The 24,893-nt window shown below is 51.4% G+C and overlaps 3 protein-coding genes across 3 annotated transcripts; 1 reads left to right on the forward strand and 2 right to left on the reverse strand.

Annotated features, from left to right (window-relative positions):
* Nucleotides 1-7,048: 7,048 nt before the first annotated feature.
* Nucleotides 7,049-15,580, reverse strand: ZW10 (zw10 kinetochore protein). The gene is made up of 16 exons (XM_059488276.1): nucleotides 15,464-15,580; nucleotides 14,948-15,082; nucleotides 14,374-14,475; nucleotides 13,878-13,955; nucleotides 13,616-13,775; nucleotides 13,302-13,451; nucleotides 12,696-12,887; nucleotides 12,370-12,521; nucleotides 12,003-12,185; nucleotides 11,582-11,820; nucleotides 10,749-10,820; nucleotides 9,985-10,154; nucleotides 9,310-9,440; nucleotides 8,949-9,080; nucleotides 8,546-8,748; nucleotides 7,049-8,249 (listed from the first exon to the last, which is right to left on the reverse strand). The coding sequence occupies exons 1-16, from the start codon at nucleotides 15,578-15,580 to the stop codon at nucleotides 8,129-8,131; spliced, it is 2,337 nt and encodes a 778-aa protein (XP_059344259.1). The 3' UTR covers nucleotides 7,049-8,128.
* A 624-nt stretch (nucleotides 15,581-16,204) lies between these two features.
* On the forward strand, nucleotides 16,205-17,931 carry LOC132083619 (T-cell surface glycoprotein CD3 gamma chain-like). Its single transcript, XM_059488405.1, has 5 exons — nucleotides 16,205-16,357; nucleotides 16,647-16,850; nucleotides 17,125-17,256; nucleotides 17,406-17,446; nucleotides 17,713-17,931. Exons 1-5 carry the CDS (start codon nucleotides 16,285-16,287, stop codon nucleotides 17,773-17,775), a joined length of 513 nt encoding a protein of 170 aa, XP_059344388.1. The 5' UTR covers nucleotides 16,205-16,284; the 3' UTR covers nucleotides 17,776-17,931.
* A 1,275-nt stretch (nucleotides 17,932-19,206) lies between these two features.
* Nucleotides 19,207-23,181, reverse strand: LOC132083615 (T-cell surface glycoprotein CD3 epsilon chain). The gene is made up of 7 exons (XM_059488396.1): nucleotides 22,972-23,181; nucleotides 21,954-21,974; nucleotides 21,687-21,701; nucleotides 21,360-21,560; nucleotides 20,996-21,148; nucleotides 20,096-20,142; nucleotides 19,207-19,443 (listed from the first exon to the last, which is right to left on the reverse strand). The coding sequence occupies exons 1-7, from the start codon at nucleotides 23,018-23,020 to the stop codon at nucleotides 19,387-19,389; spliced, it is 543 nt and encodes a 180-aa protein (XP_059344379.1). The 5' UTR covers nucleotides 23,021-23,181; the 3' UTR covers nucleotides 19,207-19,386.
* Between the last annotated feature and the right edge of the window lie 1,712 nt (nucleotides 23,182-24,893).

Below are 24,893 nucleotides of genomic sequence, written 5' to 3' on the forward strand. Positions count from 1 at the left end.
TGCTAAGTATTAATTTGATGTTTAATCCCCCTGGTATCTGGCAATATTGGCCTGTTATTGTTGTTGCTGTTGTTGTTGTTTGTGTGACAGTGAAAAATCAGCCCTGCTGGAGTCATATCTTTAATTAGTTACCGTTCATTTGCCAAATCCCAGCTGCTCTCTTGCCACCCTGGGCAGTGTCACCCCAGTGTGGTCACAAAGGGACAGGTGACACTTTTGAGGAGGGGACAGGGACACCACAGCCTCACTCTGCGCTTTCACTCCCTCCACCATCCTTTAATAAACAAACAAAATAACTGCAAACCTGTTAGGCTGTCAAACAGGAGGCGAGGATTCATCAAACCTCACCTGGAGAGAAGCACAGGAGCTGCAATTAGCAGGAACGCCATCATTAACCAGTAATGACCCGCTGGGACCAATAGAGCCATTTCACAAAGAGCTCAGGGGCTGCGCAGGGAGCGCTGCCAGCAGCTCCTGGGCTTGTCCTGGGAAATGCTGGGGTTTGTCCCAAACCGGGGGCCAAAAGGCTCTTCTGGGTGTGGAGATGCTCTGGAAAGGAAATCAGGGGCCAAAAGGCTCTTTTGGGTGTGGAGATGCTCTGGAGATGCAATCAGGAGCCAAAAAGGCTCTTTTGGGTATGGTGATACTCTGGAAACGAAATCGGGGGCCAAAAGGCTCTTCTTGGTGTGGAGATGCTCTGGAAATGAAATCGGGGGCCGAAAGGCTCTTCTTGGTGTGGAGATGCTTTTCTCTGTCCAGCCTGGCAAAGTGAGCCTCAGGGCAGAGCTGAGGAGCAAAATTCCATCCCCAGGGAGATTTTGGGGGCTGCTGGTCCAGCCCTGCCCCTCAGCATCCCCCGTGCTCTGCAGCCTCTGCTGCTGCTGGGGAATCCAGCCCCGGTGACAGCCTGGCTCTGCTTTGCAGGGCTGCAAGAACCACAATTAACAACAATTAACAATTACAATTATTAACAACGACAATTAACAATTACAATTATTAACAATGACATTTACACAGGGAACGTGTGCAGGGACCTTCAGGTGAATTTGCACAGTAAAACTGCTCGTTTATTTTTGTTGATTTTCACTGCAAATCTGCAGTTTCTTCCTGGGGCTGAGGGAGAGCAGCCAAGGCACACAGAGCTGGGCTCTGCCTTCACTGCTGGGCACCAGTTCTTGGTTTCCCTGGCACAAGAAGGTGACAATTGTGATGGCACAGGACACACCTGAGCTGGACATGGAAACCAGAAGGCTCCAGGTCCCTTTATCTGGATGATTGCAGCCTTTGTTCTGCACTGCCATGGGAGGGAAGAACAAGCCCTCGCTCCCAGCACTGCTCAATTTTCAATGTATAACTTTGAAAGCTTAATCATCTTCTTTTCACAAAGCCTTATGGTTTATATATATTTGGGTTTTGTTACTCTTTTGTATTCACCCCTTTCGCTGTCAATTTGAGCTTAATATTATTAAAATTGCTCTGGCTCGCTCTGCTTAAAATTCTGCAGTTGCAGGATTTTTTGGGAAGGAGAAGTGCTAAGTCAAACGCTTTCTCCTGTTTCTTGTTTGTCTTTAATGACTCATTAGATCATCACCTCTGAAATGAGGAAGCAATAAAGCTGCTCTGAGGAAAGGCTGGCAGGCAGCTCTGGAGGCTGCTTTGGGATGCGAGCTGGGCTTGTTTTTTCTTTTTTTGGGACACAAATCCCTTGCAGAAGTGCTTCCTGAGGGGCTCTCCAAGGGCATGGGGCACAGTGGGTTAAAAACATCGCCCTGCTGCAGGAAGGGTTGGAATTCTGCTTTCTGTGCAGGGTGAGCGGGGTAAATCAGCTCTGCACAGTGCTGGTGTTCTCAGGGTGAGGGAAGAGATGAGACTCTTGACTCCATGTTTCAGAAGGCTGATATTTTATAATATATATAATATATTACGTATTCATTATATATATTTATATACAAATATATTAATATATACATATATAAAAATAATATATATTATAAATATATATAAAAATATAAAAATATAAAAATAGATATATAGATATTATATATATATTTAATATATTATATTAAAAGAAAATGATACATGAAAATTATACTAAAATAATCGAATAAAGGATTTCATCAGAAGGCCAGCAAGGAATAGAAGGGAATGGAATGATAAAATCTTGTGACTGACCAGAGAGTCTGAGACAGCAGGACTGTGATTGGCCATTAATTAAAAACAACCCCATGAGACCAATCACAGATGCACCTGTTGCATTCTACAGCAATAATTATTGGGGTTTTTCTCCTCCGAGGCTTCTCAGGAGAAAAATCCTGGCAAAAGGATTTTTCATAATATATAATATATGTCTGTGACACTCCCTCCACCTTGCCCAGGAGGGACCAAATTTGACTTTAAAGGGAAACCAGTGTCCATGTGGTTTTTTTTCATGTCCTAAAGCAACAAGAGCCCACAGATCCCCCAAAAACCCTGTCACCCTGTTTATTTATTTATTATTTCTATATTTATTATTTTTTTAAGTTCTTCTAAGCCTTCTGGTGATTACATTCTTGTAGCAAACTTTCTTGCACACTTTCTGTAAATAACTGATTGATTTTCATTCTTTTATGGAGGAGGAGAAATTTGATGGGCTGTTGGTTTGATGGCCCAGTGTCATTGGAGAGGTGGCACTGTCCTCCAGCCCACTGTCACTTTTGGAAATCTATAAATGTTGGAGTCAGAAATTAAAAATTTCTCGTTTTACCTTGGGAGATCTGCGTGTCCACATTGTGTTATTTGTGTTTTATGGTGACACGGGGGGCTCGCAGCAGCCAAAATTCCCCGCTCTGGGCTGGCCAGGCAGCGCTGCCCGCAGCTCCATCGGCGTCAAACGAGGATTCACAGCTGGGTGAGCCGGGCTGAGTCACTGCCCCGAGCCCTGCGCGGCTCCAGATGCTGGAAAAACTGAATTAATGAGTGAGAAACTGCAGCCCGTGCGCTGTGCGTGTGTCAGCGTGGTGTCCTGTGGGCTTTACAGCTGTGCTGAGAGGGAAAGGAAAGGGAAAGGGAAAGGGAAAGGAAAGGAAAGAGGAAAGGAAAGAGGAAAGGAAAGAGGAAAGGGGAAAGGAAAGGGGAAAGGAAAGGGGAAAGGAAAGGGGAAAGGAAAGGGGAAAGGAAAGGGGAAAGGAAAGGGGAAAGGAAAGGGGAAAGGAAAGGGGAAAGGAAAGGGGAAAGGAAAGGGGAAAGGAAAGGGGAAAGGAAAGGGGAAAGGAAAGGGGAAAGGAAAGGGGAAAGGAAAGGGGAAAGGAAAGGGGAAAGGAAAGGGGAAAGGAAAGGGGAAAGGAAAGGGGAAAGGAAAGGGGAAAGGAAAGGGGAAAGGAAAGGGGAAAGGAAAGGGGAAAGGAAAGGGGAAAGGAAAGGGGAAAGGAAAGGGGAAAGGAAAGGGGAAAGGAAAGGGGAAAGGAAAGGGGAAAGGAAAGGGGAAAGGAAAGGGGAAAGGAAAGGAAAGGAAAGGAAAGGAAAGGAAAGGAAAGGAAAGGAAAGGAAAGGAAAGGAAAGGAAAGGAAAGGAAAGGAAAGGAAAGGAAAGGAAAGGAAAGGAAAGGAAAGGAAAGGAAAGGAAAGGAAAGGAAAGGAAAGGAAAGGAAAGGAAAGGAAAGGAAAGGAAAGGAAAGGAAAGGAAAGGAAAGGAAAGGAAAGGAAAGGAAAGATTTTGGGTTGTCAGGACCTCCTAAAACACGTTGTATTTTTGAGTCACTCATGGCAGCTCTGTCAAGCCAAGCACCTTCTCAGCATCGCACAAAAACTCTGCTGACACAATCCCAGGGTTCAGGATCGTTTTTCTCCCATTCAGGCACTTCCCAAATAAAATCCCTTTTATTTTTTTCTCCCCTTTTCCAGTCGGCACGGGCTGCTTTGCAAACCTGAGCATTCAGAGCTGCAGGAAGCTGCGTGCCCAGGAAAGGCTGTGATTCCCAAAGTGCTGCAGAAATGAAACAGAAAGAGAAATGTGGATTTTCTTTTTTTTGAGGTTTAAGTGATCCTTCAGGGAGACATCGAGACTGCTGCTTTAAAGTGCTGAGGAACTCCCCAGAGTGAATTTATGGGAGGAAATAAATTAGGAAGGTGGGGCAAATAAATAAGGAAAGGCTGGTTTGGACCTTTACTCCCAAATGTTGTGCCTTGCAGCACTGCTGGTGAATGCTGGCACAAGGGGAGTTATTTCTCTGCCAAGATGCATTAAAGGTGTTTCCCTTTGTAGCCTGGGGAAATACAGACAATTCCAGGTGGGAAGGGGGCTCCTGGTGCCAAAGGAGGTGTCAGGGTGTGAAGGGGACCAGGGGGATCTGCCTGATGTAATTTTCTCTTTAACCAAATCCATATTTTCTAATAGCTTTTCATACCTTTGTAATTGCAGGCGGCGTATTTATTTACATCAGCAGTGGCTGTAATTACAGAGAATGCAAATGTGCAATTATTTAATTAGGATCCATAATGAGGCTGTGGGAGGGAGCTCCTAGGCAGATGTTTGTGGGGAGCAGCGCTGGCCAAGGCTTTGTGCTTTTGGAGGGGAAGAAAGTCGGGATCCAGGAGGAACTGAGAGCAGGAAAATTCTGCTGCTGGCTGGGGAAACCTGGATTTCTGTCCCAAATGAGAGGAACAGCAGATTTGTCTTTCCAAACAAGCTGTGGATCTGCTGGGGGATAAAACCAGGGAGAGAAAAGAAACAATGAGAAGGATTCCACTGATTGATGAATGGAAAAAGAGATTTGCTTTTTACAAATAAACTTTAGCTTTGCTGAGAAACTAAATTGGACATTGAGAGATGAAAGAAACAATGGGGAAGAAAACCCCCCAAATTCCATAAGAATTAAAAATTAAAAGGGAGGGTTATACATAAGAGGGGAATCTTTGGGATCAGGTGTTCTGGGGAGCCTGAACCAAGACACTTGAGAAAGCGCCTCAGAAATGGGGAAAAACCCCTAAATTCCATAAGAATTAAAAATTAGAGGGTTATACATTAGAGGGAAATCTTTGGGATCAGGTGTTCTGGGGAGTGTGAACCTCTCAGGTACCTCAGAAATGGGGAAAACCCCCTAAATTCCATAAGAATTAAAAATTAAAAGGGAGGGTTATACATAAGAGGGGAATCTTTGGGATCAGGTGTTCTGGGGAGCCTGAACCAAGACACTTGAGAAAGCACCTCAGAAATGGGGAAAAACCCCCTAAATTCCATAAGAATTAAAAGTTAAAAGGGAAAGTTATACCTTAGAGGGGAATCTTTGGGAAATCTTCAGGATTAGGCATATCAGGGAGTCTGAGCCTCTCGAGTAGCTCAGGAATGGGGAAGGAGGGAAGGGAAATGTGGCTGGAAAGTGGATAAAAAGGAGGCTGCTCCTGCACACGGAGATGCTGCAGGACCCGCCAGCCCCGGTGACATCAGCTGTGACTTCACGCGGGCTCAGTGGCCCCTGTGTCACTGTCTGGGCTGGCTGTGAGCCCAGCCCGGCTCTGCTCCCCATCGAGGTGGCCAATGTCACCCCAGGGTGACTCCCCCACTGTTAAAAGCTCCGGTTTCAATGCAGGGGTTGAGGGTACAACAAAGCAGAAACGCCATCCAGCCTCCTGAAAAACATTTTCCTTTTCCATTCCTGGGATTTGGGTCCTCAGCAGCTTGCGAGGGCAAAGGTTCAGCTGACAAGTGACAAATAAACTGTTTGGAAACGGGAGGGAAAAGAGCATAAATTAATTTCTCTGGAACAATTATTCTTCCTCTTTGACTCATCTCCGAGAATAAATCCCTGGGGATATCTTTGTGCTGGAACACGGCGCAGAGAATGAAAACATTTCATCCCTAAATTCTCTCTTTATTGGCAGATGGATGAGAAGCCAGGGCCCAGCCCTCTCCTGGCTCTGCAGAAACACAACAGAGGGCATCAGATGTGCCAGGTGACAGGGAGGTGGCAGTGCCTGCTCAGGGTGGGCACTGAGGTGTCCCCACCACAGTCACAGCATCACAGGGGTCAGGACATTCCTCCTGTGCCCTCTGAGGAGGTTGGCACATCCCTGCAGGGAATTGCCTGGAAATTGCCAGCTGCTTTTTAAAGAGATTATTGTAGCAGGTTATAGCAGTGCCTCCATTCAATTCCTGCCAGGCAGAAACCAGTTTTGCTGAAATTGCCTTCTCAGCTCCATAATCATTACCCAGGAAATTGCCCCGGGAGAGAGCAGGGAGTGGGGGCTGCTCTGCAGTGGGGAACGAGCAGGAAAATCCTCCAGGAGCTGTGCTGGGAGACGTCTCTATCTTGGCATTCACAGCCCTTAATTTTTCGTCTTCTTTTCACCCTGAAAAGGTTCAGTTTCTGGCAGATCTCGGAGGGGAGATGCCCTGGGAGATGCCCAGCAGCAGCCCCGGGCTGGAGGAGCAGCCTGGTGAGTCCCTGTGTGCCCAGGAGGGCTGGCACAGGATGCTCAGGGTGGGTTCCGTGCCCGGGCTGTTCCCTCCTCTCCCGCTGGAGCTCCAGCACCATCTACAGTCTTGCCAGGGCGCTCCAGGGGCTCAGGGCGCGGCACGGGCACAGGAAGAGTCAGGAGCTGGGCCAGGGGTGATGTGGGGGTATTTGCAGCTTTTCTGGCCTGAACTCTAAATGAGACAGGAGGCTTGGAGGAAAAAACCCCAAAGCAAGCCCAAACTCCCATTTTCAGAGCAGCAAACACACCAGGCTTGTGCCACAACACAGCTGGTGCTGCTCAGAGGGAGAACAAACCCACCTGAAACTGCAGCACAGGTAATGAGACATTCATGGGAGTTCCTTTGGTTAAACAGCATTAAAAATTCCTTGGTGCTTCATTGGAGCACTGAGCCAGCAGCTGTGGCTGTCAGGGATGGAGGAGTAGGGGGAAAATGCCTTTATTGCATGGGACAGCTCTTCCAGTCTGATTTTCTTAGACCCACTAGAATTCAGGAAAGGACAGACTGCACATGGAAACGCCCTGCCCTTCCCACAAGTGAGGAACAGCCCAGGACTGGCTCCTCCTGCCTCACTGTAACCCAAACAGGCTCCCAAACATGCTCAGTATAAATAGTTTATTAAAGAAAATAGCAAATTCCAATTCTGTGAACAATCAACGGGGGAGAAGTGTTTTTCAAAATAGACCGTTCTGGATGACTGTGTTTGAAGGGACAGGGGATCCCATGAGGTGTTGTGGGAAAACAAAAACACAAAGGTTCTGCAAGGACTGGGTGACAGGAAAGCCTCAGCCCCTGCACAAACACCTGGGAATGGGAATAGGAGTGGGACAGAACAGGAGACAACAGATTAAAACATGAAACTGTGACTGAAACTCTTCTAAGCACTACAGGGCAGGAAGGATTGGCAGCACCTTGGTCTCTGGGCTGAGCTCAGTGAATGCTCTCAGTGAGATTTTCAATTAAAACAAATGTACAACAATGCAAGTGCCAAACAGCCTTTTGTGACTTCATGCTGTGAGGGCACCTTGCATTCCCTTTGTATATTGGTTTACATTTCTCTCATCACTCCTGAAGGACAGAAAATACACCAGAAAGACACAGAGGTGTGCAGTGCACACCCAACACAAACATAAAGGAAGGAGCTGAACTGCCCTCTACACTTGGGAAAGTGACACTGGAAAGCTCTAGATCAGTTTGAAGATATTTTCCATGAGAAATAAGAGAATTTTCCTACTTTATAAAAAATCCTGTGACCTGACCCGTGGTCACCCAGCTCAGGATCTCCTCTCCCCACATCCCCCTCTCAAGTGTCTCTCCCTGGAGGTCTCAGGGGAAGCTGAGGTGGGAAACTCTGGCACTCCTGGAGGGACATCACGGACTCCCCAATCTCTGGGTTCCACGTGTGCTTTGGGGGACAGCAGAGGCCACAGAGGGGCTGCAGCTCCCACATGCAGCAGCACATAGAAGAGTCCCAGCTGAGCACTGCAAGGGCCCAGCCTGAGATGAGGTTACAGAACACTGAGCAGGAAATGCTCCTTCCGCCAGGCAAGCTCCAGGAAGCACCAACCCAATCCCAACGTTTCCCAGACCAGCAGAAATAAGAAAGGTGAAATCAAAAGAGTATTTGGAAGTGTCAGTTTGCTCTTGCTGTGCCACAAGGTGCAGGGGTAAACTGGAGTCACTTGATCTTGGCCAGGGCTGCTGCTCTCCTCTCTGTGTTCTGGAACAAGGCTCGGATCAGACTCTTCACCTCAGCTGCTGAAAACTCCTCTGCCAGAGGCCCCTTGCCATCTGCCCACCTGCAGGGGAGACAGGGAGAGCTTTATGTGACCAATCTGCCCAGAAATGGCACCTCCAATAAACCTCCAAGGACCTGTGCCAGCAGCTGGTCCTGACCCTTTCCTCTGGAAAAGAAAAGGGAAAGGGAAAGGGAAAGGGAAAGGGAAAGGGAAAGGGAAAGGGAAAGGGAAAGGGAAAGGGAAAGGGAAAGGGAAAGGGAAAGGGAAAGGGAAAGGGAAAGGGAAAGTTCCTGCTCTTCCTCTGAACTGCAGCTCCCTGCACAGGCTGGAGAAGCAGCTGGAAAGGAAACACCTACTGATCCACAATTTCTTGGAGGTTGGCCTGCAGGATGATCATCAGCTCCTTGAATGTCATCCACTTCTGCACATAGACTGGAACTTCCTCTTGGTATTTCTTGTTTTTGTCCTCTTCAAGCAGAGGGGTGAAAACTTGGGGTCCCTCCTCCACCATGATCCTGCAGAGTGAGTACAGCCTGTCTGCATCCTCTGCAGAGATATCCTGGGATGGGGAGAACATCAACAGAGCTGAAGTGAGGCTTATTTTGGGAGTGCCAAGTGAAATGAAAAATTTGGATTGTGAAGGTTTCCTGTGGACACATGATTATAATTTCTGTGTGAATGAACTGCTCCCCTGAAATGTGATTTTGGGGAGAGTTCCTGGAGGTGACAAACACTGCCCCCAGCACCCATGGCTGTTACCTCCAGGGCAGCAATCCTGGTGACAATCTCTGCCAGGGCTGTGTTCAGGAGGGCCCCCATGGCCTTGCAGTACACGTTCACAGGGAGCACATCCTGCCACACCATGCCCAGCCTCCTCAGCTGGTGCAGCACCTGCAAGGCAACAGCTGAGTGTGACACCAGAACCCTGGGAAAGGCACCAGGGCATCAGGAGAGTACAGATGGGGAGAAACAATGGAGCAATCCTGCTAAAGACACAGCCCAGGACAAAAACCCCCAAACCATCAGTCAGAAAACAGTTTTTTTAGCAGCTGAGATTGCACAGTGCACCCTCCCCAGGATACCTGCAGGCACTGGGATGCTCTCTCTCTGCCCTCCTCACCTGCTTTATGGCTTTATTTGCTGCACAGTAATTCTCCTCATCATCCATGTTGGAAAAGTTCCTGGCACTCGAGAGCCTCTCCAGGATTTCTCCCTTCTGCACTCGCATCTGGGCCAGAAAACACTCCATCCCTTTAGGAGCAAAACAAGCAGAGAGGAGCAATTAAACAATTACTAAATTTGCTCTGCCTATTTATGACTGCAAGTGCTGAATAATGAACTTGCTATAACGTTTTATTTTTAATCAATTTCCAGTCTCCAAACAGTCTCCCAGAGCCATTTTAACCAGTGAGCTCTTGTGCAGCTTGCGTTGCTACAGCACTGCTGGAAAAGAGCAGCAGAAGGAATTGTGGATTGCTCCTGTTAGCTCACACAAACCTATCTCTGAATTTATTTCTGTGGAATAACTAATGAAAATATCAAAGGACTGAGCAGCAGATCCCAGAACACAACTTGCTGCATACTGAGCTGTTCTTGGGACTAAGCTCACAGGAAGATACAGGTTTCAAAGAGCCAAAACCTCCTAACTCAGAAATGTTCGTGCCACTTGTCCAAACACCACCAACCCACTGCTCACACTGAGTGAGCAGCCAAACCCCCACGAAAGCACCCAGCAGGGTGAGCTCCCAGGTGAGCCACAAGCACCTGTGGAGAGGGGAAGGGGCAGGGGAGTTACCCAGCCTCCTGAAGGCAGGCACCAGGTCCACGAAGGTGGCAGCCCCGTTGCTGAGCACGCTGGTGCTGCGGTAGCGGAACTGGTGGCCCAGGGTCAGCAGGTGGTGGGCGATGTACATGCAGTTGTTGTGGTGGATGGCAGCCAGCTGGGGCAGCTTCTGCAGGTTCTCCCTGGCCCAGCAGGAAGGGAAAAGGAGAAATGGGTTTATTTAGAGCTGGTTCTGTTAAAAAATTGATTGTGTCTATCCTAGAGAAATGCACGGTCTGGTGCTGGCAAGGCCTGACTGACATCAGAGTGAAAACATTTAATCTCACAAACCCCACAGGAACTAGCAGGAAAAGAGTCTGAAATGGCACTGAGGCACTTGAACCCTGTGCTATCCCACAGTTTCCAGCCATGGGCTTTCAAACGGGAATGTATTTTGTTAGAGCAAAGTCACAGAGAGGAAAGGGGAGAGAAAGTCTCTGACAGGATTGTGAACTTTCCATCTTCACTGCTGCTCTTTTTTTCACATGAAAAACATCCTGAAAAATCTGCGCATCAGATCTGAGGTCAAAGTTATGTCTGGAAACAAATACAGCTGTGTGAGAGCTTCACTCACACCCTTGATCACAGACTGCCAACACAGAAATTCTCCAGCACTTTGCTTTGCACAGGTAAGTCTTAGTTAGAGATTGAGTCGTTGATTTTTGCTGATGGAGCTGTAGTGGGACTGTTCCAACAGCAGTATTGCCCCTCAGAACAGGAAATGTGGACACACTCACCTGTGGTATGTGGGCACCACCTCATAGAAGAGCTGGAAGATGTTCCTGACACAGTCAAAGAGCTGCACACAGCTGCAAGGGAAAGAGGGCTCCTGTCAGCCTGGCACTGGTGTCCTGCCCACAGCTCACCCTCAGCCTGCCCAAACAGGGCTCGTGTCAGCCTGGCACTGGTGTCCTGCTCACAGCTGACCCTCAGCCTGCCCCACAACAAGGTTTTAGCACTGGCACAAAGAGGGGATTGTCAGCATCAATGACAGCACTATCAACACTCTGGAAAACTCTCAAAGGCTGTGCTGACCTTGAGGGTCAGTGTGGAAGGGAGATCCATGAAAGCTCAGAACAAAGGGGACACTGTCCCTGTCCCTCCAGGTGGGCAGGAACACTCAGGGACATTGTCCCTGCCCCTTGAGGGCAGCTATTACCTGGGCAACTCTCCTACTTCAGGGCTCTGGTTAAAATTGAGTTTATATGGATCCTGTCTGTTTATCCCCAAGAGCCCTGCCAGCTGCAGCCTGGAGTTCTTTGTTTTCACCAGCACAAAGAACTCTGCTCACACCGAGGCCAGCACTTGGTTTTGGCAAAAAGAGATGGGTTTGATTTTTCTAAACAACTGATTTTTCTAAAAACCTGAAGGAACAGCCTGCAGCAGTGTCAGTCTCCTGCCCAAACCCAGGGATACATCCTCCAGCCAAAACAAGAGTAATGACTGACTCCAATTTTTCAAGTTCTTTAAATCTGTTTCCAGGTGCTGGGCGTTGCTAGGGGCTGACACACAATAAATAAACACTGCTTTGATAAGTGATGCTGACTGAGGAACACCAAGCAATCCCTACCAGAGGTCAGTGCTGGCTGTGGCCTCCAGCAGGGTGTGGTAAGCCAGCTCCACGAGCTGCTGCACGGAGCAGCTGATGCGGCAGCAGGGCAGGCACAGCGTCAGGGGGCTCAGCCTGCTCTCAGTGCCCACACTCACTGTGCCATTGGGCACCAGGCTGCAGGCTCTGGGCAGCTTCATGTGGTCTCCTGAGCCAGGATCAGGGAGCTCTGGGAGGGCTATGCTGGAATCAGGTGTGATCTAAGGGAAACAGAGAGATAGGGTAACAGAACTCGGAGCTCTGAAAGGAGAATCTGCAAAACTAAAAAGCACTCAATGGCAGAGGTTTAAGACTCAAGATAAACACAACATTGCAGCACTATTAAAAAATATTTAGAGATTGTTTTCCACATGGAACAACTGTGTGAGGCATCCCCAGTCACCTTGACAGTGTTGTGTATTTCTGAGGTCATCAGGTTCCTGGCTGCCATGATCACATCCTGGCACTTCTTGTTGGCAAAGTGGGAATCCACGTTGCAGGCATATTTCAGCAGGGCAGTTGTGTCTTCCTTCAGAAACTGCATCTTCTTCAGGGCCTTCTCAAACTCCTCTGTGGATTCGATCACCTGAGGAGAGCAGATGTGTTCTATGTTAGCACAGCCCCCAAAAATCAGGGAACAAAGTTAAATTGGGTATAAAGGCTGAAAGCAGAGGACGAAGGAGGTTTTGGAGGGCATTAACCACTGGAATGCCATCCCACTGGAGTACCTGGGCTCTGTGTTCAAACCTGGGAGGGTTTTTGGGACCCACCTCTTTGTACTGCTCCAGTTTGCTGCTTTTGGTTGGGATGGAGTTCACCAGGCAGTTGTGGATGAGGCAGTCTGAGAGCTCCTCCCAGATGAGTTCCCCCAGCAGCTCTGCCAGGGTGATTCTGCCTTCCCCAGGCTGCTCCAGAGGCACATCTGCATCCCAGAGAAGAAAAATGGATTTTAACACAGCTGGGCCAGGCCCTCCATCAGCTCAAAAGCCTTTCCTCCATCTTCCTTGCACATAATGCTGATTAACAACCAGATATTCTAGAAAACTCCCATTAAATGAACAAGGTACTGATCATAACTAACTCCAGAACTGCATACTTAGCAGGTATTTGTGCAGAACTTCAAACACCAGCTTGATCTTCTCAAACACCTCCATGGGAGAGGACTCGTCCAGAGCAAGCTCCTGGGACCTGAACCTCAGGATGAACACATCTGGCTGCTCCTCTGGGACTGGCTCCAGAGATGGGTGTGAGATCAGAGGCTTCAGGATGTACTGCAACAACAAGTGGCCTGAGGAAAGAGAAAAACAGGTTTCCCAACAGCAGATGGCTCCAGTGAGGTCCAGCCCTGACTGTTCTGGATTTAGAGACTGCAAGAAGTGGGAGGAATAATCCCTTGATCAGCTCTATCAGGGAATTACCAATGAGGTAAAACTCTTCAAGCACCAGGCTATGAAACCACATAGACACAGATCAGAAATACACTGAATTGTCAGGAAAGGAGAAATAATTCCAGGTGGATAATGGGATAAATATTTTCCTATTAATAAGAGCTACAGCATTCACCTCAGTGGGAAACACAAGCCAGGAGAGGAGGAAGTTTTCCAGTGTCCTGCTGGAGTGAAGTGGGTCTCACTATCCATGTTAAAACAAGCCTGAAGTATCCCCCCCGAGCTACTGGGGCTGCTCCTGGGTTCTGCCTTACCAAAGTCTTTGAGCTTGGAGTGCAGCTCTCCCAGGACAGCCAGGGCCTGCAGCACAGCAGCCACGGGGGGCACAGCAGTGTCCTCGTCCTGGGGTGGCACCGTGTGCAAGTGCAGCTCCGAGAGCACCAGGGCCTCCAGGCTGCTGCTCCCTGCACACAGAGCACATTCAGAACTGTCACAGGGCACAGCAGAAGCAGATCCACCCTCCCCAGAGCTCCTTCAGCCCCCTCAGCCCAACAGCTCCACTGCGTGTCCCACCCTGCAGGTGAGAACTTCAGTGGGGCAGAAAAAGTGAAAAAAGCCCTGTGAGCACCTTTGGAAGGGGGAAGCTTCCACACAATGAGCTTCTGCCACTCCTCCCCGAGGTGGTAGATCATGTTCTGTGTCTGCACTGTGAGCTCTGTGCCCAGGGCCTTCAGGATCTTCAGCTCAAAGCCCCTGCGGGACTCCAGGCTCCTGAGGCTGCTCCGTGCCTGGGGAGAGCAGACACAGCTCAGGTGGGCACTGCCCTGCCAGGGAAAGCATCCCCTGGAACCCACCCAGGGCATCCAGCCCCCTGCCAGGGGCACTGCTACCTTCTCCAGCTGCTGAGCTGCTGCCACGTACTGCTTCTCCTGCAGGGCAGAGTTGCACTCCTTGATAGTTGTGTCAAACTGCAAAGGGGAACACACACAGGGGGTGTCACTGCAGCTCTGCTACTGCAGACACTCCCAGACCTGTGAGCTACACGCTCACCCAAACCTCTGAACTACAGACACTCCCACACCTGTGAGCTGCTGCCACTCACCTCAATCTGTGAGCCACAGACACCCAAATCTATAAACTACAGACACTCCCAAATATGTGAGCCACAGACACACAAACCTGTAAACTACAGACACTCCCAAACCTGTGAGCTACAGACACACAAACCTGTAAACTACAGACACTCCCAAACCTGTGAGCTACAGACACACAAACCTGTAAACTACAGACACTCCCAAACCTGTGAGCCACAGACACTCATCCCAAACAGAAGCCCAGAACAATGCTCACACTGAGGAGCAGGATTATTCTGCTCCCCCTCCTCACCTCCTGCAGCTTTTTCAGGACACTCAGGACCAGCGTGTCCCTCTCCAGCTGCTGCTTCAGCTCTGTGAACTCAGCAACAGCCACGTTTAGATCTCGCTGGACCTAAAACAACAGCAGTTCTCAGTTCACTCACAGCATTGGTTAGCACACACATTTTCCTCTTAAATTTCACTTATCATTTATTTCTGTTCAGAGAATGATTTGGTGAGGAAAAACTCCATCCTTTTTACTCCTGTGTCCCATCCCCTGCCCCAGCCAAGGCTGGTCCTTCTCTCTGAAGGACACTGTGACACACTTTTCCACCCATACAAGAGTGACAACCCCTTAATGGCAGCTCTTAATGTGCACCCTGGTGTCCCCTCAAGGCATTCTTTAGGGCTGATATCACCCAGGGATCCCAGCCAGAGAATCATAGAATCCCCCGAGCTGGATGGGATCATCGAGTCCTGCCACAAACCCCAAAATCCCATCATGAAAGGGTTGTGCAGACACTCCTTGAGCTCTGGCAGGTTTGGGGCTGTGACCAAGCACCCCACGATGGGCTGAAATGGAGCAGGATGTCCCTGGGAGTCACCTCGTTCTCGATGCCCGCCTTGAGCAGGTCGATGTTGCTGGACAGCCCCTCCACCTGCGCCACCAGGTCCTCTGCGCTCTGCATGCTGGGCAGGAACTCGCTGTACTTCTTGTTGATCATGGTGCACACCTCTCCCTGAGGACAGCGAGCGAAGGGACAGCGTCACCTCGGTGACACAGGGACAGGGTGAGAGGGCAGGGCTGGGGCACCGCAGGATGGAGAGGGCTGGGACATCCCTGAGCAGGGCTGGGGCACCCCGGGACGAACCAGGACTGGACACCCGGGGCTGAACCAAGGCTGGGCACCCCAATCCAGCTGACCCAGGGCTGGACACCCGGCCCAAACCAGGGCTGGGCACCCGAAATAATCCAGGGCTGGACACCCCGATCCGGCTGACCCAGAGCTGGACATCTGGACACCCGAGTGACACACAGCTGGACACCCAGTCGCGACCGGCTCCGCCTCAGTGCCGGCTCCCTGTCTCTCCCCGCGCCCCCTCCGTTCCCCGTCCCTTGCCTTGAGCTCCTCGACGCGGCGGGAGAGGCGCCCGACGCGAGCCCCCAGGTGCTCCTTGTCCAGCCGGCCCGAGTGCGCCAGCACGGCCGCCACCAACGAGCCCGCCCGCGCCGCCATGGCTGCGCGCCCTACGGCGGCCGCGAGGGACACGGGACCGCGGCGCGGAGCTCGATCCGGAGACCGCGGGTTCGAGACTGACCGGGGACAGCCGGACATGGCGGGGGGGGGGGCGGAGAGGGGACCGCGGTTATGGAGACACCCAGAGATCCCATGGGGATCGGGGACCGCGGTTATGGGGACGCGGAGATACCGGGGGGCGGGAACCGTGGTTATGGGAACATCTGGAGGTGGCGGGAGAGAGGACCGCCGTTATGGTGACGCCCGGAGATGAGAGGGAGCAGGAACGCGGTTATGGGGACACGGAGATGCCGGGGAATCTGTGGATGGCGTGACCTGTGGCTACTGGATGCTGAGGGTCCGTGGCTATGAGGGACCAGTGGATGCCGGGGTCTGTGGCTATGGGGGACCAGTGGCTGCAGGGGATGTGGAAATTTCGGGGACTCCCCAGCTCTGCAGTGTTTCCTGGCTGCGGGGTCCATCAGTGGATGTCCCTGGCTGCAGGGGGACAGGGAGATCGGGGCTCAGAGGGTTCCGTGGGTGCTGGGGTGAGGAGGCAGGCCCCGAGCCCCCATCCATCCTTGCCGGGGGAGGGAGGATCAGCCCCCGGCATCCGGAGTCTGACGCAGCCCGGGCGGGAGGTGCCTCGTGGTGACAGCTGTCCCCACGTCCCGGAGCGGGGACAGAGCCACCACCGCCGTGCCATGCCGGGGGGAAAGGCTCTGAGTGCCTGGGGGCTGCTGGCCAGCCTGGCCCTGGCCAGCTGGGGGGTCCGAGGTGAGTCCGGGGCTGTGGGGTCAGCGGCCGGACACTCGCCGTGGTCCCTGGCCATGGTGGGAAGGAACCCCAGGGCTTGGGAACCCCAGGGCTTGGTGAGGTTTTCCTGCAGGAAAAGTTTGGAATGTCCACGGGGAAAAAGGAATCGGTGCAGGAGGATGGGAGAGTTTGGCCAGAGCTCTTTTGGGACAGCCTGATGTGATGCTTCCTGCCCAGGAAGGAGCTCCGAGCTCTGCCCTGCTGCTCATCACTCAGAGGTGAAGCTCTCTGCTCCCTTCTCCTTGCACAGGGCAGATATTCGTGAAGGAATTCAGCGGGAAGGTGTTCCTGGAGTGTGTGAGGAGCCAAGGCAAGAACATCACGTGGTGGAGAGATGGGAGCCCTGTTGGGCACGAGGCACAGCTGGACCTGAGCGGGGTTTATGACGACCCCAGGGGCCTCTACACGTGTGAGACAGGAGACCAGAAGAACAGCCTCCAGGTGCACTACCGCAGTAAGTGTTCACTGCTGCCTTGCCAGAGCCAGGGCTGCTCGGAGTGTTCCCCTAAGCCGAGCCTTGAGGGAATTTCCCCTCATCTAGGAGTGTCCCCAGTGGTTTCTCTGCATATGGTGTCACTGTGACAGCCCTGCAGTTCAGTGCCATGACCTGCTCCTCTGCCCTGCACTGGTGGGGGGGACACGGGGGTCACACAGCAAAGCCAGCTGGGCTCTGTTGCACTGGCAGAGCTGGCCCTGCCCTCAGTGTTTGTGTCCTTTTGGGTTTGCAGTGTGCCAGAACTGCATCGAGGTGGACGCTCCCACCATCTCGGGCATCGTCGTCGCCGACCTGGTGGCCACGCTGCTCCTGGCAGTGGCCGTGTACTGCATCAGTGGCCATGACAGGGGACACACCTCGCGAGGTGAGGGATGGGGACAGCCCGGGGGCTGTGCCTGGCACCCCTGGGAGCTCTGTGTGGCACCCCTGGGGGCTGCAGCCAGCTCTTGGGTTTGTTTGGAAACGTTCCCCACATTGCCCATGGCTACCTGAGCTTGTCCTTTCTTCCTTCAGCCTCTGACAAGCAGAACCTGATCTCCAACGAGCTCTACCAGGTGAGTGCGGGGGCACCGCTGTGTGTGGGGACACCACTAGCACCCCGTGTGTGTTTGGGGACACCTTCAGCATTCCTGGGTGTGTGTGGGGACACCACTAGCACCCCTGTGTGTGTTTGGGGACACCTTCAGCTCCCCTGTGTGTGTGTGTGCACCTTCAGCCCCTCAGCGTGGAGAGAATCTTGCCCAAGGCTGACCCAGCTCACCCTCCCAGGGTTTGGCAGGTGCAGTTTGGGTTCATGTCCCCTTATTTTTCCCCCTGGCAGCCCCTGGGAGAGCGGGAGGAGGATCAGTACAGCCGGCTGGCTCCCGCCCGTGCGCGCAGGTGAGGAGGAAGACTCTGGGACTGCCTTCATCAGCGTGCTGGCTTTGCTTGGGGGTCCCTCCAGGGTGGGCTGCTTGCAGCCCTGTGCTCATTGCACACCTCTTGCACTTCTGTATTAATGCCAATAAAGATGAGCCTGTCCCACAGGCTCCCTGCTCCATCTGCTGTGTGCAGCTCCTGGGGAAGGGCACAGGGATGGGGTCTGGGCACTGGGAAGGTCAAAGGGATGGGGTCTGGGCACTGGGAAGGGCAAAGGGATGGGGTCTGGGCACTAGGAAGGGCACAGGGATGGGATTTGGTCACTGGAAAGGGCACAGGGATGGGGTCTGGTCATTGGGAAAGGCACAGGGATGGGGTCTGGTCATGGGGAAGGGCACAGGGATGGCGTCTGGTCACTGGGAAGGTGCACACAGGATGGGATTTTGGTCATTGGGAAGATCTAGTCATTGGGAAGATCCACAGGGTGGCATCTGATCATTGGGAAGATCTGGTCACTGGGTAGGTGCACACAAGATGGGATCTGGTCCCTGGGAAGGGCACAGAAATGGGATCTGGTCACTGCGAAGATCTGTTCACTGGGAAGGTGCACAGGGATGAGACGTGGTCATTGGGAAGATGCGCAGGGATGGGATTTGGAATGGCAATGCCAGGTCTCCACTCCCCAGCCCCAAGCAGAAACAGTTCACGTTGGAATGTTCATGGGGAAAAAGGACATCTCCCGTCTGAGCCCCCAGAATGGGACACAGACACCAACAGGGCCAGCCAGCATCACCTCAGCCTGGAAGGATGAGGAAATTTGCAGCCCTGCAGGCAGTAAAGCCCAAAGCGGTGGTGCAGCGGTGAAGAGGGGCCCGTGGGTTGTTTTGGTGCCTGTTTGAGCTCGAAGCCTGGCTGAGGCAGCCCTGAGCAGAGGAAGCAGCAGCAGAGCAGGGCTGGGGGCGTTGAGCTGCGCCCCAGCAGCTCCAGGATGCGGTTTAGAGCACAGCTGGGCTCCTTCACCACAGCAGGCCCCACACCCCGGCGGGGAGATGGCGAGATACACACAGCACCAAGCAGCCCCAGAGCCCCAAACCCACACAGGGCCACGCTGTCACCTTCTGTGAGCAGCATTGCTGCAAATGGGGCCAGGCTGGGAAGGGGACAGCGGGACCAGGTCAGAGACAAAACCCCCTGCAAAAGATCCATACTCAGCCCAAGGAACACCAGAACCAAGTGAGGGCACTCAGGGTAGATATTAAGCCTGAAGGAAAAGGTCAGAGGCAAATCCCCCTGAGGAGGATCCGTTCTCAGCCCAGGGAACACCAGAACCAAGTGGGGGCACTCAGGGTGGAAATTAAACCTGAGGGGAAAGCAGCAGGAGCAGAGGGAAGTGCAAGGGAAAAGGAGACCAGGGAGGCCCAGTGAGGTTGCAGTCCTTTAATGAGAAGGAAATCTCGTGCCAATGTGCTCATTTCTGCTCCGGGCTGGCAAACCCAAGCACACCCCGGGGTGGGACAGCACGTCCATGTCCTGTGGCCAGAACACCAGAGGCTCAGCAGAGCTGCAGAGAGCTGGGACAAGGTGGGCAGAAGCGTTTCACCCCGAGCTGCTTGTCCAGGCTGCCATCAGAGGAGTTTCAGATGGCCCTGGGGGCCAGGCCTGCATACACCTCCCGCTGCCCCTTCCGGATGGGCTGTGGGGAGACGTGAGATCCTGGGTCAGGAGATGGAGCCCCACACTTCTCCTCACAGAGAAAAGCAGGGCACAATTCTTCCCAAGATTATTCTCATCTCATTTGCTGTGCCTGTTTTTGTGCCAAAGTAGAATGCAATAGTAGAATGTGCAATAGCAGAAAGCAATGTGGAGATTGTTTCCCCACAGTGATGGTGTTTTGTTTCCTTGGCCTGTCAGGGCCAGGTGTGTGTGTGTGTGTGTCAGGACTGAGGGTGACAGTCACGAGATTCTGTGCAGTGTGTGCAGAGTTGAGTGCTTGGCAGGTTCAGTTTTAGATGTATAGAATAATACAGTATAATAAAGTAATTAATTTGCCTTCTGATAAGATGGAGTCCTCCTCATCATTCCTCCATAGCACCAGCTCTAAGGAGCCCTCACTAAGCCCACACAGGGCATGGAGAAAAGCAGAGCAGAGCAGGGGCAGTGCCCAGGGAGCTGCAGCTCTGCCCCCACATAAATCCCCGTGGCAGCACCAGGGAAAGGGGCTCTACCCTCACCACCCTTTTCCCAATTCCAGCCAGGAAATCTGGGAGCTTGGCTGGATGCTCCTTCAGGGATGGATGACCTGGCTGTCCCTCCCCAGCAGCAGCATGGAAAGGGACTGTCCTCACCTCATAGTCCGGGTTGGGGACAGGGGGAGGCCGCTGCATCTTTGGACCTGAAACGGAGGCACAGAGAGGGTGAGTCCCTGCTATGAGGGCTCTCCAGGCTGATCCCAGGGCCAGGCACACCACAGATCAACCGCCATGGATTCATTCTGAGCTCCTGAAGAGCTCACAATACACACAGCTGCAGGGCTGGCTCCAGCACAGCGGCCTGGGAAATGAGCTCCATTGCAGCAGCCGGCCCATCCCTGCCCAGAGAACGCCTGGAGAACACCCCTGGGACGCAGGAGCACTGCCTGGAAGCTCGTGGGGAGCAGAGGATGCAATGAGGGTTTCCCTGGGTGTGACTGTCTTTTTTCTGAAAAATCCCCTTGCCCAGGATTTCTCTCCTAGGAAGCTGAGGAGCCTCAGGGAAAAAGGAAAACAATAATTATCTCATTGGCTTCTCCTGCGTTTTGCTGCTTTGAAATGTGAGTGGAGATTGTTTATCCAAGATATGAATTGCTTTTATTTAATGGCCAATCAGTGCTGAGCTGTGTCAGGCTCTGAAGAGTCATGAGTTTTCATTATCGTTTTTTGTAGCCTGCTGTGAGTATCCTTTCTCTATTCTTTAGTTTAGTTTTAGTATAGCATAATATAATATAATTAATATAATATAATATAATATAATATAATGTAATATAATGTACAACATAATATAATTAATGTAATGTACAACATAATATAATTAATGTAATTAATATAATTAACATAATTAATATATTAATATAATAATAAATCAGCCTTCTAAAACCATGGAGTCAGATTCACCATTTCCTTCCTCCTCCATCTGGGGACCCCAAAAATACCACACCTGGGTGCCCAGAGGGTGGCACAGACAGCTGGGGTGCCTGCAGTGGCTCTCACCTCGTGGCCGGCTGTCCCCAGCAGAGCTGGCTCGTCCCTTCCTGCCCTTGCTGAAGTAATAGACCAGGATCAGCACGCCCAGGGTGATGAGGAGGTCTGCAGTGATGATCCCTGCCACCATCAGGGCGTCCAGCTCCTCGCAGGTGGCACAAACTGCAGGGATGAGGGCAGGGGATGCTCAGAGCCGGGAGAGCCCAGCCTGGCACAGGGCTACGGGCAGCTGGGAAGGGGGAAAGGGCAAACTGGGAGGGAAGATTTGCCCAAAATGGGCTCTGGGACTGGCCTCAGCAGCACCACATTCACCCACCCCACTGGAAACCCAGAGTCAGCCCCCAAACCTGCCAGGTGAGGGGGCAGCACTCACCTTTGGCATTCAGGTACAGATGATGCTTCGCGTGTCCCAAGGAGCAGCTGAGGTTGGCAGGGGAGCTGTCGTGGTCCTTTATAATGAACTTGCTCTCCTTGGTGTCCTGGGTTTTCCCAGACAGCTCCCACTGGATGTTCTTGTCGTCCAAGGGACACGTGATGGTCACCGTGGTGCCAGAAATCTCCACCAGGAATTGCTCTTGGGAGGACGCACCAATGCGAAAGGAAAGCAAGGGCAAAAGTCAGATATTTCCACCTGGTTTTTAGTCTGCTGCAGTCTTTATACCCCGCTAAATACTAAAGAATGCTGGTAAAGTTAACTTACCCTCCAGTTCTTCATCTGCAAAACAGAAAACAAAGAGTGTTAAAAAATCATCTCACCATTGCCTCACAGTGCTGGAAATGCCCAGCACTGGTAATAATTACATACCAATTCCTCCAATCAGTAAGACCACTGTCAATTAATGAACAGTGAACTTTTCCTATCCTGCAATATTTACAAAATTCAAATCTTTCTATTTGACTTTTAGTCCTCACTTTTGAGGGATTTTAGCATGATAAATAGTTAAGGATGGCAGTAAAATACACTTACCCTGCTGAGCTGTGGTGCCAACTGCAAAAAAAGGAATAAGAAATGTTAAATAATTGAACTTCAGCTATCACACACCTTTCCTACTCCCAGGACATCCTTTCTGAGCTCAGCTGCTTGAAAGAGATGTTTACAATCCCACATTCATGCTGAAGGCATCAGAAATATTCTGCTGGTGAGACAGGATGTTGTTCTGAACTTGGAAGCCATTTTCAACACAGCCTAACGCAGAATGGAAACTTGAATCATTTTCCAACCCAGTTCAGAGAAAAAGGTTGTTATTGCAAGATGCAAACCCAGAAATTCTGCTTTATTATCGTGGAGCAAACACTGCTGGAAAATCCTGGTAAGAACCTCTGCAAGAGTGGGAGCTTGACGTTGGTTTAACACTGTAAAACTGTTTATCTGTGTGGTTTTTCTGCCTTGTAGGAAACAACATGCTCCATGAGAGTTTTAGGAGCTGGAATATTAAAGGAAGAGTTTTTAGGAGGTGTGAATCACAGTTGTGATTTCCTTTAAAGACATTTGTCCTTTTGCAAAAAGTAACTTAAATAAGCGACTGCAGATTTGAATAAGTGCAGATTTTAATTCCACAGCGGACTTCCATGGAGAGAAGGTGACCTGATGGTTTTTATTTTACAGAGATATATTTAAATCTGGAAAAACAATAGGCCACTGATAAACCATGTTTTCTATCTTCACAAAGTTGGTACTTGCAGCACTTGGGCAGAGTAGCTGGAGTCTGGTAACAACTCTTAATGGATTATCCTGTACACTCATCTTTCCTCATTACTGGGTTCTTTAGAGCCTTTCCAGGTACTCTGCACTTCATCCTAAGCCAGTGGGGCACCCCAGCTGCCACCCCACCCCTGATGTCCCACCAAGCCTGAGTCACTTACCCAGGATCACCAAACGCTTTGAGAAAAGTGCACGGATAAAGGATAAAACCGCCAAAATTAGAAGTGTGGAACCTTACAGCTCACACAGCTATAACCCAGCTGCCTGAAGTTTGGGGACTCACCTGCACACAGCAGGAGCCCCAGGAGGGGCAGGCACTGCTCCAGCCTCATCCTCGTGTTCCTGCTGCTCCTCTCCACCACATCAGACTGCCATGGCTGTGGCAGGAAAGAGCACGGTGGCTTTCCTAGAAAGAAGCCCAGGATTGTTCTTCCCAGAATTGTTGCCCACCCGAGCAGGGCTGGGGCACTCACTCTTTCCAGAGCAGCCGAGGCTGAGGCACACACATGAAATAAGCCCAGGTCAGGAAGTGCGGAGGCTCAAAATGTCTTCACGGGACGTCACCGGCAGCCTGGGGTGGCTCCTCTGCCCTGCACCAGCTCTGCGGGCTCTGGGCAGATCCTGGAGCTGCCCTGGGAGCCGAGGAGAGGGAAACGAGCTGGAATCCATCAGGACCTTCCCAACAGCTCCTCAAAGTGAGAGCTTGAGAGGCTGCAAGTGTGCCAAAGGACTTCACGTGGAATCCCAGCGTGGTTTGGGTGGGAAGCGAGCATAAAGCCCATCCCATCCCACCCCTGCCATGAGGTACAGCCTCACTGTCCCAGGGTGCTCCAAACCCCGTCCAGCCTGGCCATGGGCACTGCCAGGGATCCAGGGGCAGCCACAGCTGTGCCAGGGCCTGCCCACCCTGCCAGGGAACAACTCCTAATTCCCAATATCCCATCCAGCCCTGCCCTCTGGCAGTGGGAGCCCATTCCCCCTTGCTCTACCCCACAGCCGCTGCCAAGAGCCCCTCTCCACCCTCCTGCAGCTCCCTTCAGGCACAGGCAGGCTGGAATGAGGGGAGCAGGAGCTGCCCCCAAAGCTGAGCACCCAGAGCCCTGCACGGGCCATGGCTCCCTGCCCATCCCCATGGCGGTGTTCACAGGGCCCCCAGGATGAGGGAAGAGACCAGAATGTTGACTCTATGCTTTAAAAAGCTTGATTTATTATTTTATTATATATATTATATTAAAACCAAACTAAAAGAATATAAGAAAAGATTTTATTAGACAGCTTGAAAGCAAAAGAGAAAAATAGAATGATTACAAAATCTTGTCTCCAACTAGAGAGACACAGCTAGAGTGTGATTAGCTATTAATTACAAACAACTACATGAAACTAATCAAAGATACACCTGTTGCATTCTGCAGCAGCAGATAGTTGTTTACATTTTGTTCTTGAGGCTTCTCAAGAGAAAAAATCCTAAAGCAAGGATTTTCCATTAAACATGTCTGTAACACACCCCCTGCACTCAGCCCCTCTCGAGCATCATTTTTGGGATGCTCTCCCGCTCGGGCGCTGCCGTGGCCGTGGCTGGCCCCGCTAGAGGGGGCTCCTGGCCCGGCTGGCTGAGGATGAAGCGCAGATGCAAAGTACCGGTAAAGGCTCCAAAGGGACAGGGGGGTGCTGCTGCGCCCCATTTCCTGTATTGCCGTGCTCTCTTTGTCAGCGCTTTCTTTCCCTTATTTATGTTTCCGAGTAGACCGTCAGAGAATTCGGGTTACTGGTGAGTGTGCCAGGGACTTGGTCTTCTCTTAAAAGTTGGAGTCCACGTGTTTTGTTAAAAGATAAAGATTAACAAAAGTCTGCAGGCAAAGGGGCTGTTCCCAGCCCTGTGCAGAAACAGGACTAGGAAGTGGCAGCAAATTGGCTGCTAAACATTAAACACAACCCGAACAAAGCCCCAGAATGATAAATATTCACAGTGGCGAGGAAACAAAAGGAGGCGATGTGCTGGAACTGTAACCGAGTGGGAATCTGGGGACGCGAAGTGATGGAGGGCTAACGCGGGACCGAATCGTTCCGGGAAAACGGAGACCCTTGGTGTCCCAAATCATTCCGGGAAAATGGAGACCCTTGGTGTCCCAAATCACTCCATGAAAATGGAGACCCTTGGTGTCCCAAATCACTCCATGAAAACGGAGATCCTTGGTGTCCCAAATC

The sequence above is a fragment of the Ammospiza nelsoni genome, chromosome 24 (assembly GCF_027579445.1).
Source record: "Ammospiza nelsoni isolate bAmmNel1 chromosome 24, bAmmNel1.pri, whole genome shotgun sequence".
Taxonomy (NCBI): Eukaryota; Metazoa; Chordata; class Aves; order Passeriformes; family Passerellidae; genus Ammospiza; species Ammospiza nelsoni.

Bases quoted from the DNA above. Each gene is read 5' to 3' on its own strand.
- ZW10 (XM_059488276.1), bottom strand. From the start codon at position 15,580: ATGGCGGCGCGGGCGGGCTCGTTGGTGGCGGCCGTGCTGGCGCACTCG. The intron at 15,083-15,463 runs GCAAGGGACGGG...CGCTGTCCTCAG, and splicing joins GCCGCGTCGAGGAGCTCAAG to GGAGAGGTGTGCACCATGAT. The intron at 14,476-14,947 runs GTGACTCCCAGG...CTGTTGTTTTAG, and splicing joins AGGCGGGCATCGAGAACGAG to GTCCAGCGAGATCTAAACGT.
- LOC132083619 (XM_059488405.1), top strand. From the start codon at position 16,285: ATGCCGGGGGGAAAGGCTCTGAGTGCCTGGGGGCTGCTGGCCAGCCTG. The intron at 17,257-17,405 runs GTGAGGGATGGG...TTCTTCCTTCAG, and splicing joins CAGGGGACACACCTCGCGAG to CCTCTGACAAGCAGAACCTG. The intron at 17,447-17,712 runs GTGAGTGCGGGG...TCCCCCTGGCAG, and splicing joins TCTCCAACGAGCTCTACCAG to CCCCTGGGAGAGCGGGAGGA.
- LOC132083615 (XM_059488396.1), bottom strand. From the start codon at position 23,020: ATGAGGCTGGAGCAGTGCCTGCCCCTCCTGGGGCTCCTGCTGTGTGCA. The intron at 20,143-20,995 runs GTGAGAGCCACT...CCTCCGTTTCAG, and splicing joins TGGGGACAGCCGGCCACGAG to GTCCAAAGATGCAGCGGCCT. The intron at 19,444-20,095 runs GTGAGGACAGTC...GTCTCCCCACAG, and splicing joins TCCCCAACCCGGACTATGAG to CCCATCCGGAAGGGGCAGCG.